The 21750-nt window shown below is 40.9% G+C and overlaps 1 protein-coding gene across 1 annotated transcript; it reads right to left on the bottom strand.

Moving 5' to 3' along the window:
• Window positions 1-211: 211 nt before the first annotated feature.
• Window positions 212-16152, bottom strand: LOC124039121 (zinc finger CCHC domain-containing protein 2-like). The gene is made up of 3 exons (XM_046355005.1): window positions 15207-16152; window positions 642-774; window positions 212-450 (listed from the first exon to the last, which is right to left on the bottom strand). The coding sequence occupies exons 1-3, from the start codon at window positions 15966-15968 to the stop codon at window positions 287-289; spliced, it is 1059 nt and encodes a 352-aa protein (XP_046210961.1). The 5' UTR covers window positions 15969-16152; the 3' UTR covers window positions 212-286.
• Between the last annotated feature and the right edge of the window lie 5598 nt (window positions 16153-21750).

The raw sequence follows: 21750 nt of genomic DNA, 5'->3' as shown, positions 1-21750 counted from the left end.
AAATTGTTCCCTGATGTGGTTTAAGCATTGTTGTAGACATAGATGGAAAAAATATAGTTTTATAAAATTCTACCCTCTAGAGGATTTAGCAGAAAATAACACATGGCACTTTGAAATCTGCAATTCACTTTCTTTACTTTGCTGTAAATCTATAAAATCAACGTAAGAACACAAGAGCATGCTAATAAAAAAAATGGCTAGTCATGATTAGCCTGGTTCCGTATGGAATGCAGGCACATTATGGGACACAGGCCAGGTCATTATCAATGATCATGTTTTTTTTTTTTTATGAGACAATTGGTGCGACCAAATCTTTGGTAGCATCAGTGGGACCAGTGGAAAAGGTAAGTTTAATACACTGCAATGACTGGGAACATACCACAAAATTGTATTCCCTGTCTGTCCTCCTCCGTAAGATCCCCTTCAACACGATCTTCTCTACATGCACGGCTGTGAGGAGAGAGGGAAGAGGATTAGCACATACTGTACAGTCTTATTGGAACTGCTTCACAGTAATAATAGTTTAAATATATGGGGCTGTGCATACAGTCGTAATTTTCTTCCCAATTGACTGTGAGGGATTTGTAACACTGTGGGGGTGGGTGTGTGTGTATACACTTGTGTGTTCTTCACTGGCTTACCTTCCCTTTGGGCCCTTCTGCTGGGGGGTGTCTGGCTGGCGTGGCGAGCCTGTGCCTGCGTCCTCTCACCCAGACTGCCCTCGATGGTGACTGCTGCTGGGCCATGCTCCTCTGCTTTCTGGGCCTTGTTGTGCTGTCGGAACACAAAGGGACTAGTGAGTAGAAAGCTTTCAACATCACAGCTGTACTCGGGCATTTAAGATGACATCCCACACAGCAAGGTCACCAAGATGAATCAAACTATCAAGCTCCCAGAACATCTGTCAGGTGTGAGCAAACGGCTATCTGGTCGAATACTAAAATGTTGCCGCCTGTGCCATTGTTGCAGTGGTGCTTTTGTCCATCAGGGACCCATGCCGTTGTTCATAAGTTGGTCTTTGAACACTTGCATAGGGGATGAGACATACAGCAGCCAGCCCTCCACCACACACTCACACAGCTTGGGTTGCAAAGGGTTGGAAACGTTCCGGTATGTTTCCATGGGAAGTTAAGCCCGGGAATTTGGGGAATTTTGCTTAAATTCATCAAAAAAAGTGAGCTTATAACAATGAACCCTTTTTGTGGGATACACAAGGCAATTCTAGGTCTTGTGGCATATTTTGGTTGAACTGTCCCCAATTCAATGGAAATGCAACCCTATGCATGCACAGTGCATGCTTCCATCACATGTGCAGCTGATTCTCAAGATCTTGCACACTAATGAGATGCTATTGAGCCCACACCAGTACACTGTCTGAGCCAAGGACTACAAGCTTTGTGGTAAGTTTTGATTACAATACTGGGTGGGGTGAATATATTTTATGACATACATGATTTTCTGTTAACTAGTAAATAGTATCCTACAGCAAAGTGTTTTTTAAATCATTTCTAACTTGTTAACAATTTCTGCTAGTTTTAGCTAGCTTGAGCCTGCTAACTGAGGAGTGTTAATTCACCCGTTTCCATACAGGTTTAATTTTAAAACATTTATCTTACAAAGGAGTTGTTTAATCTAACTGCTTAACTATTTATCTGTACATGGAATTGTATTTATTTTTCCCCCCCTTAATCTTTACAGGAAAATGCCACGGGCACTATCTGATGTGTGGAGACATTTCACTGCAGTGAAGCTGTGCACATTTGCAAATACTGTCCCAAATCATATGTGAAGAATGCAACAAAGATGCAGAATCATCTGGCCAAGTACATAAAGTTCCCTCAGCGCTCACAACAAGCAACCTCTGACAAAAGTCTCTCCACTTCTACTCAAGGTGAAAATGATGAATCAGACACCTTATCGATAGCAACAGAAGAAGTTTTTTTTGACTCAATGGAGGAACATAGAGAAATGCTGATGAATGTCTTGCTCGAGCTGTATATGTAGCTGGTTCACCTTTGGTGCTCAAAGGCAATGTGTATTGGAAGAGATTTCTGAATGTTCTTCGCCCAGCATACACCCCTCCAACCAGACATGCTTAATCTACTAATTTGCTGGATGCAGAGTTCAACAGAGTTCACGTGAAGGTCAAGCAAATCATAGAGAAAGCAGAGTGTATTGCAATCATCTCTAATGGGTGGTCAAATGTTTGTGGGCAAAGAATAATTCAATTCATAATATCCACTCCTCAACCAGTATTCTACAAGAGCACAGACACAAGGGACAACAGACACACCGGTCTCTACATTTCAGGTGAGCTGAAGGCAGTCATCAATGACCTTGGACCACAGCAGGTATTTGCACTGGTGAAAGACAATGCTGTGAACATGAAGGCTGCTTGGTCTAAAGTGGAGGAGTCCTACCCTCACATCACATCCATTGGCTGTGCTGCTCATGCATTGAATCTGCTCCTCAAGGACATAATGGCACGGAAAACAATGGATACCCTCTACAAGAGACCCAAGGAAAAGCTTAGGTATGCAAAGGGTCATCAAGTTATAGCAGCAATCTACCTCACCAAGCAAAGTGAAAAGAATAAGAGCACCACATTGAAGCTGCCCAGCAACACTCGGCGGGGTGGTGTTGTCATCATGTTTGACAGTCTCCTGGAGGGGAAGGAGTCTCTCAAGAAATGGCCATATCACAGTCTGTCGAGAGGATCCTCCTGGGTGATATATTTTGGGAGAGAGTGGTGAGCCTGAAACCTATAGCAGTAGACATTGTACGGATTGATGGAGACAATGCCATCCTGTCTGATGTTCAGTCTCTGCTTGCAAATGTAAGAGAAGAAATCCGTACTGCCTTGCTCACTTCACTGTTGCTCCAAGCAGAGGAAACTACAGTTCTGAAATGCATCAAAAGCTGGAAGACTTCTGCCTGAAACACTTACATGCCGCAGTGTACATGTCGGACCCCAAGTATGCTGGCAATAGCATCCTGTCTGGTGCAGAGATCAACAAGGCCTATGGTGTCATCACTACCGTGTCTTGCCACCTTGGTCTGGATGAGGGCAAGGTTCTTGGCAGTCTGGCAAAGTACACTTCCAAGCAAGGGCTTTGGGATGGACATGCAATATGGCAGTCATGCCAACATATCACATCAGCCACTTGGTGGATCTGAGGTTCTTTCCCCTGTTGCCTCCATCATCCTCCATATCCCACCAACATCAGCCACCTCAGAGCACAACTGGTCCTTGTTTGGGAACAAACACACCAAAGCACGCAACAGGCTGACCAATACAAGGGTTGAAAAATTGGTGGCCATCCATTTTAGGCTTTTTGACAACCAGCCATCCTCAACCAGGTTGGAAAGTGACAGGACATTGAGGAGGTGATAAAATATTTTAAATGTTGAAAGATAATGATTACATAATTCCACTCTGAAACCTTATAATTGTATGAAATTGATTAGCATCATAAAATTATAATCTGATGCGTGTGGTTTTAGTCTGAATTAACAATGCATCTGTATAGTGGAAAAACGCACTGTCTGAGCAAGGCGTAGCTTAGGATTTGAACTTGTATGTGTGTGCCGAAGAAGAAAAACGAGAACAATTAAAAACTGTTTGGACCGATCTGGCTAGGTCTCTGAGAAATGTATGATAGCATAGGGAGTACTTCTCAAGGTTCCCCTAATCTCGGGGAATAGAACGGTCGGCTGGGTAGTGATACACAGTGGTGAGAACTATGGAGAAGGATAAAACTCACCTACTGTTTGGTGGTATGTATGTGTGTAGGATACCTACTGTTGGTGTGTATGTATGTGCGTAGGATATGTACTGTTTGTGTGGAAGTATGTGCGCAGCTATAAAATGGATGTCTTTGTATAATGGACTTCAGAACATTCTCGTGAATAAACTGTACTATCTTTTGGCATAGGCTGAGTCTTTGACTAATTATTATTAAACCCATGGTCTTACAGATCTCGGGATTGGTCAGAGCTATTGATTATCAGTTATTATCATTGGGATTGAACATTCCGATGACAGGAGGAGGTCCAGGGAGAAGACATGGAAGCATGAGAGGAAGACAGCCTAGAAACGAAAGCTTTGGGTATCATTTTACAGATGTACGCTGAAAATATTTTTCGGAGATGCGATGGATCACTGGGGATCATTCAATATTCCCTTTCTTGTTGTTCAGTGAAATCATCACATGTGAAGTCAACTCATTTAATTAAAAGTTCCATTTGTAAGTAAATTGTTTTTTAAATTTCTATTGGAAGGTTTTAATAATTTGCAAATATGTCTACTTATGATAAGGTAAAAGGTTTATGTTTCTGTCTCCATATGATATGGTAAATATATCCAATGCAAAAAAAGATCTACATTTAAATGTTATTAATATTAATTTGCATATATACCCACGGAAAGTTTCCACCTCTGAATATTCCTCAAAAAGTGCAACCCTAAACACAGTATTAATGTACTTCATTACATCCTTGATAGAATCAATTAGCATTTACATATTCATAATTGATCATGGGTTTTGCTGCATCAATTCCCAGAGATCTCTTTTTGCACGCACACGCGCCCTGCTTGCAGCCCATGAGAAGGGGTCAGGGCTTTGGTCCCTGGCTATCAGCTAGGAGGCAGAGCTGACAAACAGACTGACAGTTATGCCTCCGCTGAAGGTCATGGAAGAACAGAACACAGTTCAGCCCTGGCATATCAGCGCACCACAAGCCCCAACACAAGCCAGAGGAGAGAGAGGGGACAGATACAGTAATGCTATTGGAGAACTGGTACGAGGGCTTATATGATAATAGCAAAAGCCTAGTCCTGTATGCTTCAAATATACCAGGGGAAAACCAACCATAGCATTCAATAGATGGATAGCCTTAGTCCTAGATCAGTGGCACTTGAATGATGCCAAACACAACAAAACACAGCGACCACATCGGCTTCTGCTGGCTTGAAGCGTTTCCTCCCTCTTTACATTTGACATGGTCCAGGAACAACAACTGGCCTTACAAATGGGAGCTCTGATTAAATTTGGCATTAACTGGACATCTGCTGCTGCTGCAGTGGAGAGAGGTGATTCACCATGAGGCCATCAAAGTCTATTTCTGGAACGGGTTAGTCAGTGGACATCACTCTTTTTCATCCAACATGGTTCAGTGGAGATTGATGTAATGAACTGCATGTTGAACTGCAGAGGGAGTCCCTCTATGAGCCTGCTTACCGTTGGGTAAATCCACTTGAATTCTATAACTTTGACAGCACCGCTTTTGATATGAACAAAACTTTCCATAAATGTTTACCCATTGTAGAAGTACTCAAAGTGACTTTTGGACCTAGATGCCAAAACATTCAAGAGATAAAGGTGCTCAAAGTTGACCTATTTTGCATACGCCACCATAACATGAGATACCAATGTCTTCATCAGTAGAAATTAAATGGTTGAGATTGATAACATTTAATAGCTTACAAACTGGGTTGTCAAACTATTTCAAATTTTGCGTTCAAGGTTAAAAATATTAAAAATGCATAAACTCATATATTTTTAATATTCACATATGCTGTAGCTTAGACCCTACTTACATCTGAGGTTTTAGTGTTGTGACCGCAATCGGTTGAGACAACATGCTCTTGAATACAGTGCGAGTGTTATGTTTTTGCTGATAAATGGACTAAAATGGGAATAAAATTGAAATGCCTACTGTCAAATGGTGCCACAAAGACAGTTGGAGGTCCACACCAGTGGAGGTTGGTAGGAGGAGCTATAGGAGCGGTATCAAACACAAACATATGGAAACCACGTCTGACTCCGTTCCATTTATGCCATTCCAATGACCCAGTCCTCCTTTAGCTCCGCCAACCAGCCTCCTCTGGACCACACATCAGAGAGTGTTGAATTGAATGGGAGGGAATATCCGTTGTTTAAATTATACTGTCAATCCATCAACAATTTCCTATTGAAATCATATAAAATATAGATCATTGAATAGACATGACCATTTAAGATCACATTAAACAGTGGGTGGACCGGCCGCCATCTTTGTGGTAGTAATTAGAAGTAAAAATGTGAATTCAAGTTAAATGTCAATGGTGTACCAGCAAAATTACAGTGGTCTGAAGGGATAGGTACATTCTATTTCTATTATTGAAATGACACCCACCCTGTATTCAAGAGCATGTTGTCTCTCAACCAATGGCGGGCACACCACAAAAACCTCAGGTGATGGAAAGTAGGGTCTAAGCTACAACATGTGAATATGAAAAAAAGATAACTGATGTGATAGATTATTGACGTTAAAAGTTTTTCACAAAAAAGCTATTATTTATTTATTTTCATTATAAAATAGTTTGACAACCCTGTTTGTAGGCTTTTAAATTATATCAAACTATTTATATTTTTCAACGATGAAGACGTCTCATGGTAGGATATGCTAAATGGATCAACATTGAGCTGAGCATCTCCTAAATGTATTGACATTCTGGTCCAAAAAGCCTCTTTCTGACCACATCTTCCCTGGGCAAAGATATATGGGAAGATTTGTTTCAATCAAAGCGGGACGCTGTAAAAAAAAAAGTAAATGAATTCAAATTCAAAGTTAGAAAATAACCCAAGTATGTGAAGTAAGATTTGTCTCTTCGACATCAGATTTGCAACTTTCCTGTTTACACTATCCTACCTGTCCTATACATTGAACACAGCAACACATGTTGGAGATTCACCCTCTTACCCAAGCAATTCCACCTGGTGTAGCCTAGGCAACAACAACAAAAAAGGCCAGTACTTGAGCAAGTACCTCATTAGTAAACTCCTAGGAATTGAGAGGTCCAATTGTGGTCACTCTTGGCTCAGAGTGACTGAACTCTCTTCTTTGCTGGTAAACTGCGGGGGTGGAGAGGGTGGATTGGGACAGTGTTTGCTATAACAACACATTACAACCTCACGCCATTTCACTTGAGCGCTAGTAGCTGTTCTTCAGATCATAATTGCTGTCTATGAGAGTGTAAGTCAATCTGAGTTGTGAGGTTGTGTGCTGCTGGCTTCAACATCTCTTTCTCCAAGTGGCTAAATATGACATCAGGCACACATAGAGATGTAACTATTTCAGTGGACAAGTGGGTCAACAACACTACAGTCAACATGGATGATTGCCCAACACAGAACTGTATTAAAACTATACTAGAAACACAAGTGGAAATAGGACGTGACCACGGGTTGTCACAGAAATGTTCAGTATATAGCCTATTCAAAGTACGGAGAAAATAAAATCATGGATGTGTCTGTTATTTTTATAGCCTACACAGTGACAAGTACCACTCCAATACAAATATAGGCCTGCAATCAGTATAAAGTCATAAGGAATTTGCTTTCACTTGGCCAAATAGCTTGTTTAAATCAGTAAAGGCAAGTAGACAAGGAGAAGAGAGGACACCCTGTTAAGATGCAGCACCCCAAGAAGGAAATCCCTCTCTGTCAACAAACTGAGACCCTGGCTGGCCTCCCCGTATCCTATATTCTGCAGTCGGTCACCTAATGCTCAGTTGGTTTCAAGCCCTTGGTTTCCAGCATGGTTTTGAGCCCCACACTCGGACATAACTTCCTTCTCCCTGCAGAGTCGCCAGGCCTGCAGTGCAGTAGGCCACAAGGCCAAATACCTTGCACGCAGCACAGCACATAACTCTTTGTGAAATGCCCGTAAAGACGAGCAAGTGTATTTCGGGGGGTTGATTCCATGGTGGCGTTTTGTATTGGAAGAGATGACAACCAGTCCCCTGTAAACACTATTAAATTCCTAACGTAGGGCATAGCGGCTGTTATACAACGGGTGGGTCTAATCCTGAATGCTGATTGGTTAAAAGTGCATTCCAGCCAGTGTCTATTCCACAAGTATGTTCAAGCACTCTTGAGTGGGGATTTTCCACACCTAGCGAGAATTCTGGATATTTCCATGAATATGTCACAAACTCTAAAAGACAAAATGAGATGTGCAGCCTTACTTAGGGCCATCAATGGATGGATCAATTCATAAGCCACAAAAAAATATATAATACTGTATTTCAAAAGGAAGAGTGCTTGTTGGTGCAAAAGCTGATTAATTTGAACAAATACGGCATCTTCCCCCCATCTGTCAAATGTCAACCATTGAGAACTAGCCATACTCTTTCAGCCTTTTGTAAGACATTGGGATATAATACTCATTATTGTGGGGGTGATAGCCCCCCCCTCCCTGGCATTGGTTGAAGTTCAATTTTAAATTAAAATCTTCCACCATCATATCTAAGCCAATATGACACCAATGCCAATGACAATTTGCAAATCAACTTGGAGGTAAACACTCTCCCCGCCTAGTCATAAGCCGTCCAGTTGATACAGAGAACTATGTACCATATTTTTAACACGTTCATTAGCATTGGGGAAAAAAACACAATTTCTTGCCTTGACCTAGCTCAATATCTAGTCGTTGGATAAGAAAGAGCCTACAGTATCCACAAAGTGACCACTAGACTTGCCACCTTTCAGTCAGAATAAGTTTGTAGGAGCAACAGTTTGAATAAAATGTATCGCTCTCAAGTGCTCAAAACATTTTGCTACCTTTTTGTAGAATTTATGACAATGCTGACATATTTTCAGTCGAATCTCAACGATTTCTAAAACTGGACCAAAGCACATGGGTTGCCCCAGCAACAGCAGCTAGCTAAACAACAGTCGCATGAGAGCTACAAGCAAAGGAAGCTAGCTATATTTTGCTATGGAAGGTTTTTCACATGGCTGAAGTCATCGGTGTAAACTGTTGGCGTTGACATGTTCGTGTCATCAAAGCACAAACAAATAAGCAGAAATAAGATAGTGAATGTCCTTGGTTGCTATTGCCAGTTAGCTAGTCAACTAACATTAGCCAGTAACTTAGCTAGCTAGCTAAAAGCCAACAAGGCTGAAACATTAGCTGCATGTACAGATCGTGCACTGGCACAACTCAATGTTGACAATATCCCCCATATCCTTCCACAATGCACAGCAAGCTAAATAAAGTTCATAATCACCAACAAACTTTGGGAAACTGCTAATGTATAATACATGCAATGGGCATTGCTCATCTAACAATTACTTTAGCTAACATTACTCCATACATACCCTAGTCATGTTGATTATGTGTGTATTCTCCAGGAGTGAGATTGCGAGATTGTTTTGTTAAAATCTCTACGGGGTCAGTGTGCCCCCCCACGGGACGGTTGGGATAACGGAGCGGAGTCAATCACCACCTTCCGGAGACACCTGAAACCCCACCTCTTTAAGGAATATCTAGGATAGGATAAAGTAATCCTTCTCACCCCCCCCCCCCTTAAAAGATTTAGATGCACTATTGTAAAGTGGCTGTTCCACTGGATGTCATAAGGTGAATGCACCAATTTGTAAGTCGCTCTGGATAAGAGCGTCTGCTAAATGACTTAAATGTAAAAAAATGTAAAAAATAACGTGCGCTAATGTGATTCGCATTACATTGTAAGTAACAAGAACATTTCCCAGGAGATAGAAATGTCTTATATGGACAGAAAGCTTCAATGTTTGTTGATCTAACTGCACTGCCCAATTTACAGTAGCTATTACTGTGAACAAATGCCATGCTATTGTTTGAGGACAGTGCACAACAACAAAACTTTTATCATGGCAACTGGTTTGATACATTCACCTTGTCACGCCCTGACCATAGAGAGCTGTTTATTCTATGTTGGTTGGGTCGGGGTGTGATATCTAGGGGAATTGTATTTCTATGATGGCCTGATATGGTTCCCAATCAGAGGCAGCTGTTTATCGTTGTCTCTGATTGGGGATCATATTTAGAATGTGTTTTGTGGGATCATGTCTATGTATAGTTGCGGCACGTTTTGTTTATTCGCTTTATTGATTTTGTGCTTTAAGTTTCTCTTCTAAATAAAAGGATGGAAACATACCATGCTGCATCTTGGCCCACTCCTTATAACGAACGTGACACCTCTGAAGGTAAATAATGTACTTGCATTCAGTAATCTTGCTCTGATTTGTCATCCCGAGGGTCCCAGAGATAGAAATGTAGAATAGTTTTGTTTGATAAAATCAATTGTTATATTAAAATGTAGGAACTGAGTATAATGGTGATATAATGGCCTTTCTCTAGCATTTCAAAGAAGAGTATGTTTTTTTGATAGAAGACTCATGTTTTTTCTTTGTATTATATTCTCTGACATTAATTTCACATTTCCACACACATTAAAGTGTTTCCTTTCAACTGGTATCAAGAAAATGCATATCCTTGCTTCAGGTCCTGAGCTACAGGCCGTTAGATTTGGTTATGCCATTTTAGGCGACATACCAAATCCTTAAGAGGTTTTAAAAGAGATCAGGGACATTTTCCAGTTTACTCCTTATTGGCTTCTGGTTTTTCACTTCCTCACTGGAATATCAGATGTTAATATTAAATGCATACTAATAACTACATTATTTATGTTGTCATTATTGTGTATTTTTTACTTTACTTGGATTGCTGTGTTGTGCTGTATTATAATAATGTTGCATAATCACCTTCCGGTATAAAAACCATGGAAATTAAATATTTTAAAAAACAAATGTTTTAAGTGAGAAGTAGATATATTGGTATGAAGCCTGAGCACCACAATGCCTACTCTACCCATGCTCTACCAAGGTTTTCCAGCCCACAGCTTTGACCTACTACAGTAGCTATGTTGGTCTATTGTAATTAAAACAAAGAGTATGCAGGGTTCTAAGGATTCAAACATTCTCAAAGCCTAATTCATACTCTTCAGTTGAATAAAGGACTTTACACTATCCTGTTCTTAAAATAATGTATGTATATCATCAGGCTGTATATATTTTCAGATATAGACCTATTGTAAATGTGTATTATTGTAGCGTCACCATCTTTATTGCAAAAATAACATCAAATACACACAACTTTAAACTACATATTCATTTGACAGAGGTAAACTGTCCAATTATCAGCCCAGCAATTGATAAAACAGGCCCATGTTCGCAAAACAAGTTTCTCTGAACTTATGTCAATATTACACAGGTAAGCCAAGAGTTACAGATATCAGGACTGCAGACAGGCTCTATGAGTGACTGTGTCCAACACACCACCACCTAGTGTTATGTTGGTCACCTACTAGAGGTGGGCCGATTTCAAGTTTTCATAACAATCGGTAATCAGCATTTTTGGACGCCGATTACATTACACTCCACGAGGAGACTGCGTGGCAGGCTGACCACTTGTTACGCGAGTGCAGCAAGGAGCCAAGGTAAGTTGCTAGCTAGCATTAAACTTAACTTTTAAACTTAACTTATAAAAAACAATCTTAACATAATTACTAGTTAACTTCACATGGTTAATGATATTACTAGTTTATCTAGCTTGTCCTGCTTTGCATATAATCAATGCAGTGCATGTTAATTTATCATCGAATCACAGCATACTTCACCAAACGGGTGATGATTTAACAAGCACATTTGCGAAAAAAGCACTGTCGCTGCACCAATGTACCTAACCATAAACATCAATGTACATATTTTTTAAACCTGCATATTTCGTTAATATTGCCTGCTAACATGAATGTATTTTAACTAGGGAAATTGTGTCACTTCTCTTTTTGTTCTGTGTAAGCAGAGTCGGGGTATATGTAGTAGAGGTCAACCAATTAATTGGAATGGCTGATTAATTAGGGACGATTTCAAGTTTTCATAACAAATCGGAAAATCTGTATTTTTGGATACAGATTTGGCAGATTTAAAAATATATATATTTTTTTACCCCTTTATTTAATCTTTATTTAACTAGGCAAGTCAGTTAAGAATACATTCTTATTGTCAATGAAGGCCTAGAAACGGTGGGTTAACTGCCTCGTTCAGGGGCAGAACGACAGATTTTTACCTTGTCAGCACGGGGGATTCAATCTTGCAACCTTATAGTTAACTAGTCCAACGCTCTAACCACCTGCCTCTCATTGCACTCCACAAGGAGACTGCCTGTTACGCGAATGCAGTAAGCCAAGGTAAGTTGCTAGCTAGGAGCTCAGATGCAAAAATGTAATACCAACGTTTCGACAGCCAAGCTGTCTTCATCTGGGTGTAATCACAAACACTGCGGGATGACTCGTTTATATAGTGTCAAAAGACACAGGTGTCTGTAATCATGGCCAAGAGTGGCCTAATATCATTGGTTAATAATCAAATATTAAAATGTCATACAAAGAACAGCATACAAACAACAAATGGATAGCATACGATCATGGATTAACTACACAAGTTTACAAACAATTACAATGGCAAAGTCACAATAATCACAAGAATGGCTTCAGATCAAAGTCTACGTTGAGACCGAAGGGTGCAATGGTCTTTAAATTAAAGATCCAGGCAGCCTCTCGTTTTAACAATAAATTATCAAGGTCACCCCCTCTCCTAGGGAGGGTGACATGTTCGATGCCAATGTAACGCAGAGACGAAATCGAGTGGCCTGCCTCCAAGAAGTGGGCCGCAACTGGATAAGTACATTTTTTGCATCTGAGCTCCATGAGTGTGCGGCTCTCTTTTATTTTCAAGTTTCTACTCCGCTAGCCAGCACCTCGTCTTAATAGGTGTGCGTTTCTTTTTTCTTCTAGATCATCCAATGTGTACCTAACCATAAACATCAATGCCTTTCTTAAAATCAATACACAGAAGTATACATCTTTAAACCTGCATATTTAGCTGAAAGAAATCTAGGTTAGCAGGCAATGTTAACCAGGTGAAATTGTGTCACTTCTCTTGCGTTCATTGCACGCAGAGTCAGTGTATATGCAACCGTTTGGGCCGCCTAATTTGCCAGAATTTTACGTAATTATGACATAACATTGAAGGTTGTGCAATGTAACAGGAATATTTAGACTTAGGGATGCCACCCGTTAGATAAAATACGGAACGGTTCCGTATTTCACTGAAAGAATAAACGTCTTGTTTTCGAGATGATAGTTTCCGGATTCGACCATATTAATGACCTACGGCTCGTATTTCTGTGTGTTATCATGGTATAACTAAGTCTATGATTTGATTGAGAAGTCTGACTGAGCGATGGTAGGCAGCAGAAGGCTCGCAAGCATTCATTCAAACAGCACTTTCGTGATGTTAATGTTGATTGCTGATGTACTATGGCATGCATGACGATAATCTTTTTCATGTTTGCCAGTTTGTCATGTTTAACTAGCTAGCTACTGAAAACAGCCACTGTGGTGTGAATGCTAATAGATTAGCACGCTAACCAAACCAAAGTTACATTAAAAGGGACAACTGCTAAGTTGAGAAGATCAGGACTTTTGCAATGAAAAGGCCAATATTGCTCCAAAGATATCATAACATGACCTAAACCAAAGTCCCTCAAAAGGATTTTATGATATAGGCCTAGATATTGTTTTTACCTAAGCCTTTGTGTATTACATTTCCTAATTGTAGGCTACTACCGTTAGCACTTGAAGTGAATAAAATATTTTATTGTTGAAATATTAACCATTGTCTGCTTTATCAGATGGCCACATGTGCATGTGTTCCAATGTGAATTATTTAAGAGATGGGTGGATCTACGGCTTTAGTGGTTGTGAATGATGTTAAATGGGCGTAAACAAAGAACAGCACTGTAGCTGTTCAATGTGAAAGGTTACCTTTATTATACAATAGGCAATTTGACACTGTAAATGGTTTGCCTAATGGAGTAACTTGGTGGGATAATGTTCAGAGAATCCATTTGGGCAATTTGGTATAAGTATTCCTTTTCTAAATATGTTTCCAACGGATTAATGTAGAGCAAGTGTGACAATCAAAGTAAAAATTTTAATGCCTCTTTTCCTAAACTGGATTATATGTTTATCACATTTTAAAGCAGCATTACATCCCCATATTTCCTCCAACTACAATGTACGATATGCCATTTGGAGCTCTGAGTCTGTACTTTTATCCAATGTAAAAAACACAATTTCAAACATTTGGAACAGAAGACTAAAAAGAGATGATGGGTCACAAATTGGCTTTTTGGGGTGAAAAAAAAACAGACTGCTGCAACCTAATAGCTGATTTATGCTTGATCTGTCAATGCTGTCTGAAGGCTCTGTATGGAGAGTGTGAAGAAGCATCCAGAAGCTTGTGGAGGCCAAATCGAGCTCCGCACCAGATCGCTGTGCACCTCCCAAATTGTGTAACAATGCAAAGGGCTCCCTATATATTTGATTTATTAGGATACCCATTAGCCGATGCCAATAGCTGCGCATTGACATGATTGGTTTAGGGTAGGTGGGGGGGTCCTGTATAAACAAACTCACTTCCTTGACAACAGCTTTGAGAAGCGCAAGAAGTATGAATGCCCCGACTTCTACAGAGGCCGTATAGCAGTAAATACTGTACTGCCACTGCCAGAGTGACCATGCAGAGTTCTTTAACGCAGCATACATAAAAGAAACGGAAACCCTGGTCTGAGATTCAACCTGATACACAACATCCGGGATTACCAGTTAGCCACTAGAATGGTTGTGGAAAATGGCGTTTCATAAGGAAAGTACGCATGTTCTCCCAATTTCATGAGGAAAAGTATGCATATTTTTCCTGCCTTCTTACCATTAAATAAAGTTAAGGGGGAAATTGAAGCCTATGTAGAATGTTTAAGATACGAATCGGTCGAATCTGTACTCCTAGTCAGAACCGTAGATATCACGTGATCTGGCTCAGGGGTTTCCCAAACTCGGCCATGCCCCCCTCCCAAGTGCACATTTTGGTTTTTGGAGTAGAACTACTAGTACACAGCTGATTCAAATGTCCTACTCACAATCGTGCTTTGATTATTTGAATCTGTGCTAAGGCAAACAAAAACGTGTACCCAGGTGGGCCCAAACTCTTTAGAGATAAAGTTAGTTAACCCACTCATTTTGCAACCAGTTAACGGTCGTCACTAGTTACTACAACCACAGTCATAATTATGGCTAAACCCCGCCTATTTCTAAAATGTATATTTTTAAAATCTGATTTTAAACCCAACCTTACCACACGACTAACCTTAAATTTAGGCCAAAAAGCTTTTTATTTTTAATTCATGTTTATTAGTCTTTGTGGTTGTGTGGTAACTAGTGACAACCCCAGTTAACGTTATCTAACACACTAGTCAATCAAACTGCTAATCAATGTTACCTGGGCGTTTATTCTGCGCTGATTCTGCTGTCTCTCGTCCTCTATAGCAAGTTGAATTTTGTCCAGCTGTTCTAGAACTTTTTCTCTTTGATGAAACGGGAACGCTGGATGCAAGGAGGCCATAGTAAAAAGCAGCGCCAACTGTTCCAAGGGTCCGATCACTGCCTCCATTGGAAGCCCGCAATTCTGTTCTGTTCTCCCGAACGCTTTCCCGTCCACACACGGAGAATAGAACGGGTGATGTTGAGAGTCCTTGAAGGGCGAAACAGAATAGCCATAGTTTTTGAATAACAAGGAGGGATCCACATGGCTCAATATCCTAAATAGTATTCCCGCACACTCCCTGCTGTCAGATCCCAGAAGAGACAAGCAGACCAGCAGTTTGGAGCGCACGACAGGGTCGATAACATCTGATAAAATGGCCAGATCATTCGGATTGTTGGCCCTTATCTCGACATCCCGTAGAACGTGGTTATCTTTCCGAGCCAAGTCTTCCAGACAGGAGCCCAAAAACCGGAGCTCAAGTGGCTGGCACATATGCAGCAGTCCGCACATAAACTCGATCCGCTTGGCAGGATTTAAATGCAAACCAAACCATTCGAAAACGGCCTCTTTATCCAATTGAGATGGATATCCTGGGTGTCTGGAGGAATCTTCGGGCTTGTCGGAGACCGATCTTGGAATATGGAGATCGGGCTGTTCCTCGGCCGTGTCGTCTCCTCCTGCCTCCGCCGTTCTCATGGGCAGCTTCATTTTAAGCATTATCAGCTCGACTAGAAAGGCTTCAAGGCGTAAATTACCGGTACATATTCATCCTTTGATCGTCTAAACGTTTTTTAAAGCAGAATCAACGGAAGCAAATAACATTTTCTGTGTTTTGTAATAATCACAGTGACTCGGCGACAAGCTGTAGTTTTCTCCACTGTAGATCGCACTCTGGTGACATGTCAATCATTCACAAACTCCTCCTTCTTTCCATAGAAGCGTTCTGGGTCCTAAAAAATTATTGTTATACAAGTGTCATAACCTGAGTTTATCGTTTTAGTTTATTTATCTACAATCTAGGGTAGAACTCAAATTTGTAGATAAAGTTACATTTTAGATATGTAATTTTGAATCTGTAGAATCTTATTAAATGACAGGCCTATATTATTTGATGGGCTTCTATATGTGCAACTCATCATCATGGGTAATGTGTTTACGAAGTACAAAGGTAGTCTAAAAATGTTTTATCAATGGCCCATGTTTTCAGTACTCAATTTAGTACAGTACACACTACAGTTTCATGTATCTACTCAAATGCTTGGGCCTAAAGTGAAGGTTAAAATTATATGTGTATTAAAATATATGATTTTCTGTTAATTTAGCTATTTAAGCATGGAAAGCATGTGTTGGTACCACTTTACATTACAGTGTGTTATTCCTATTGGCCTATCCCGAGATAAGCCTTCCTCTAGACATCACTGACCCTTAGTGGCTCAAAAATAACATTGCATAAGTAGTGCACATTGCATACCACCAAGGCATGAATTATGTTCAAATTTACAGTAGTTTACAGTAGTGTCTTTATCCTTGCCCTGGGGTCCCAAAGGGGTACATTTTTTATTTAATTTAATTATTTTGCCCTAGCACTACACAGCTGATTCAAGTGATCAACTCATCATCAAGCCTTGGTTATTGAGCAAGTTGCTAAGGTAAAAACAATAATGTGCACCCATTTGGGTTCCCAAGACCAGGATCAACAACAACACTGCTTTACAGTAGACCACTGTATGTGTAATATACTGAACAAAGACAAATGCAACATGTAACAATTTCAATGATTTTACTGAGTTTTACTGAGTTACAGAAATCAGTCAATATAAAGAAATTCATTAGGCCCTAATCTTTGGATTTCACATGACTGGGCAGGGGCATAGCCAGTGGTAGAGAAAGTACCCAATTGTCATACTTAAGTAAAAGTAAAGATACCTTAACAGGAAATGACTCAAGTAAAAGTGAAAGTCATCCAATTATTTAAATTTAAATATACTTGAGTATCAAAAGTAAATGTAATTTCAAAAATATACTTAAGTATCAAAAGTAAAAGTAGAAATAATTTCAAATCCTTATGTATGGCAAACCAGACGGCACAATTTTTCTTGTTTTTTAATTTACGGATAGTCAGGGGCACACTCCAACACTCAGACAAAATTTACAAATGAAGCATTTGTGTTTAGTGAGTCCGCCAAATCAGAGGCAGTAGGGATGTTCTCTTGATAAGTGTGTGAATTTGAAAATGTTCCTGTCCTGTTAAGAATTAAAATGGGGTGGGGGGGTACATAATTTTCTTTGGGAATGTAGTGGAGTAAAAGTTATTGTCAAAAATATAAATACCCTAAACAATAGATACCCTAATAAAAACGAGTAACTAGTACTTTAAAGTATTTTTTCATAAGTTCTTTACACTTGCTTTACATTCCTGCAATCAGCATGCTCAATTGCATACTCCCTCAAAACTTGAGACAATTGTGGCATTGTGTTGTGTGACAAAACTGCACATTTTAGAGTGGCCTTTTATTTATTTTTATTTAACCAGGTAGGCTAGTTGAGAACAAGTTCTCATTTGCAACTGTGACCTGGCCAAGATAAAGCATAGCAATTCGACACAACACAGAGTTACACATGGAATAAACAAAACATCGTCAATAATACAGTAGAACAAAAGAGAACAAAAAGTCTATATACAGTGAGTGCAAATGAGGTAAGATGAGGGAGTTAAGGCAATTACAAGTAATTACAATATAGCAATTAAACACTGGAATGGTAGATGTGCAGAAGATGAATGTGCAAGTAGAGATACTGGGGTGCAAAGGAGCAAGATAAATAAATAAAGTATGGGGATGAGGTAGGTAGATGGGCTGTTTACAGATGGGCTATGTGCAGTGATCTGTGAGCTGCTCTGACAGCTGGTGCTTAAAACTAGTGAGGGAGATATGAGTCTCCAGCTTCAGAGATTTTTTTCAGTTTGTTCCAGTCATTGGCAGCAGAGAACTGGAAGGAAAGACGACCAAAGGTAGGGGTAGGGGTAGCCAGGTGGAAGGAATGGCCGGCCGTAGAGAAATGCTTATTGAAATTCTCAATTATAGTGGATTTATTGGTGGTGACAGTGTTTCCTAGCCTCAGAGCAGAGGGAAGCTGGGAGGAGGTGCTCTTATTCTCCATGGACTTTACAGTGTCCCAGAACTTTTTTGAGTTAGTACTACAGGAGGCAAATTTATGTTTGAAAAATCTAGCCATAGCTTTCCTAACTGCCTGTGTATATTTGTTCCTAACTTCCCTGAAAAGTTGCATATCACGGGGGCTATTCGATGCTAGAACACCACAGGATGTTTTTGTGCTGGTCAAGGACAGACAGGTCTGGAGTGAACCAAGGACTATATCTATTCCTAGTTCTACATTTTTTGAATGGGGCATGCTTATTTAAGATGGTGAGAAAGGCACTTTTAAAGAATAGCCAGGCATCATCTACTGACGGGATGAGGTCAATGTCATTCTAGGATACCCCGGCAAGGTCAATTAGAAAGGCCTGCTAGCAGAAGTGTTTTAAGGAGCATTTGACAGTGATGAGTGGAGGCCGTTTGACCGCTGACCCATAACGGATGCAGGCAATGAGGCAGTGATCGTTGAAATCTTGATTGAAAACAGCAGAGGTGTATTTGGAGTGTTTTTTATTTATTTTTATTTCACCTTCATTTAACCAGGTAGGCAAGTTGAGAACAAGTTCTCATTTACAATTGTGACCTGGCCAAGATAAAGCAAAGCAGTTCGACAGATACAACGACACAGAGTTACACATGGAGTAAAACAAACACACAGTCAATAATACAGTATAAACAAGTCTATATACAATGTGAGCAAATGAGGTGAGAAGGGAGGTAAAGGCAAAAAAGGCCATGGTGGCAAAGTAAATACAATATAGCAAGTAAAATACTGGAATGGTAGTTTTGCAATGGAAGAATGTGCAAAGTAGAAATAAAAATAATGGGGTGCAAACGAGCAAAATAAATAAATTAATTAAATACAGTTGGGAAAGAGGTAGTTGATTGGGCTAAATTATAGGTGGGCTATGTACAGGTGCAGTAATCTGTGAGCTGCTCTGACAGTTGGTGCTTAAAGCTAGTGAGGGAGATAAGTGTTTCCAGTTTCAGAGATTTTTGTAGTTCGTTCCAATCATTGGCAGCAGAGAACTAGAAGGAGAGGCGGCCAAAGAAAGAATTGGTTTTGGGGGTGACTAGAGAGATATACCTGCTGGAGCGTGTGCTACAGGTGGGAGATGCTATGGTGACCAGCGAGCTGAGATAAGGGGGGACTTTACCTAGCAGGGTCTTGTAGATGACATGGCGCCAGTGGGTTTGGCGACGAGTATGAAGCGAGGGCCAGCCAACGAGAGCGTACAGGTCGCAATGGTGGGTAGTATATGGGGCTTTGGTGACAAAACGGATTGCACCGTGATAGACTGCATCCAATATCTTGAGTAGGGTATTGGAGGCTATTTTGTAAATGACATCGCCAAAGTCGAGAATTGGTAGGATGGTCAGTTTTACAAGGGTATGTTTGGCAGCATGAGTGAAGGATGCTTTGTTGAGAAATAGGAAGCCAATTCTAGATTTAACTTTGGATTGGAGATGTTTGATATGGGTCTGGAAGGAGAGTTTACAGTCTAACCAGACACCTAAGTATTTGTAGTTGTCCACGTATTCTAAGTCAGAGCCGTCCAGAGTAGTGATGTTGGACAGGCGGGTAGGTGCAGGTAGAGATCGGTTGAAGAGCAGGCATTTACTTTTACTTGCATTTAAGAGCAATTGGAGGCCACGGAAGGAGAGTTGTATGGCATTGAAGCTTGCCTGGATGTCATGCCGGTGAAAGAGGACCCAAAAGCGACTTAACAGAAACAGAGTTTATTCAAGTCCAAACAGAAAACGACAAATCCTGAATCCTTAACAGGAAATGTCCAAACAGGGAATAACAGAAATCCTCTAGTCTGTAGAGGGGAATAACAGGAGAAGCGGCCACAGACTGCAGGTCGCTTCGGGTAGGCGCAGGCCGTAGCTGACAGAGACACCTGCTCACACGCAGCATCTGATGAAGGCAAAAACACGACAGGACAGGGCGATACACAATCACAGCACGGTGAATTCTAAACAGAGAACCGACAGGACAGGAACGGAACACAAAGGAAGAAATAGGGACTCTAATCAGGGGAAAGGATCGGGAACAGGTGTGGGAAGACTAAATGATGATTAGGGGAATAGGAACAGCTGGGAGCAGGAACGGAACGATAGAGAGAAGAGAGAGCGAGAGAGTGAGAGAGGGAGGGGGAGAGAGAGGGATAGAAAGAGGGAAAGAACCTAATAAGACCAGCAGAGGGAAACGAATAGAATGGGGAGCACAGGGACAAGACATGATAATAAATGACAAACATGACACTGGAGGGTTGTTAACACAGTGTCCAAAGAAGGGCCTGAAGTATACAGAATGGTGTCGTCTGCGTAGAGGTGGATCAGAGACTCACCAGCAGCAAGAGCGACCTCATTGATGTATATAGAGAAGAGAGTCGGTCCAAGAATTGAACCCTGTGGCACCCCCATAGAGACTGCCAGAGGTCCGGACAGCAGACCCTCCGATTTGACACACTGAACTCTATCAGAGAAGTAGTTGGTGAACCAGGCGAGGCAATCATTTGAGAAACCAAGGGTGAGTTACTTAGGATGACATCTATGAGGGTGCCCGTGTTTATGGATTTGGAGTTGTACCTGGTAGGTTCATTGATAATTTGTGTGAGATTGAGGGCATCAAGCTTGGATTGTAGGATGGCCGGGGTGTTAAGCATGTCCCAGTTTAGGTCACCTAGTAGCATGAGCTCAGAAGATTGATGGGGGGGCAATCAATTCACATATGGTATCGAGGGCACAGCTGGGGGCAGAGGGAGGTCTATAGCAAGCGGCAACAGTGAGAGACTTGTTTCTGGAAAGGTGAATTTTTAGAAGTAGAAGCTCGAATTGTTTGGGTACAGACTTGGATAGTAATACAGAACTCTGCAGGCTATCTTTGCAGTAGATTGCAACACCGCCCCCCTTTGGCAGTTCTATCTTGACGGAAAATGCTATAGTTAGCAATGGAGATTTCAAGGTTTTTGGTGGTTTTCCAAAGCCAGGATTCAGACACGACTAAGACATCCGGGTTGGCAGAGTGTGCTAAAGCAGTGAGTAAAACAAACTTAGGGAGGAGGCTTCTAATGTTAACATGCATGAAACCAAGGCTTTTACAGTTACAGAAGTCAACAAATGAGAGCACCTGGGGAGTGGGGCTAGGCACTGCTGGGCCTGGATTAACCTCTATATTACCAGAAGAACAGAGGAGAAGTAGGATAAGGGTACGGCTAAATGCTATACGAACTGGCCGTCTAGCAAGTGCGGAATAGAGACTAAAAGGATGCAGGTTTCTGGGCACGATAGCATTGATTCAAGGCATAGTCTACAGACAAAGGTAAGACTGTCATGCA

The sequence above is a fragment of the Oncorhynchus gorbuscha genome, linkage group LG07 (assembly GCF_021184085.1).
Source record: "Oncorhynchus gorbuscha isolate QuinsamMale2020 ecotype Even-year linkage group LG07, OgorEven_v1.0, whole genome shotgun sequence".
In the NCBI taxonomy this organism is placed as follows: Eukaryota; Metazoa; Chordata; class Actinopteri; order Salmoniformes; family Salmonidae; genus Oncorhynchus; species Oncorhynchus gorbuscha.
Note: the sequence above shows the minus strand (reverse complement) of the source record. Positions and strands in the feature narration are given on the sequence as shown.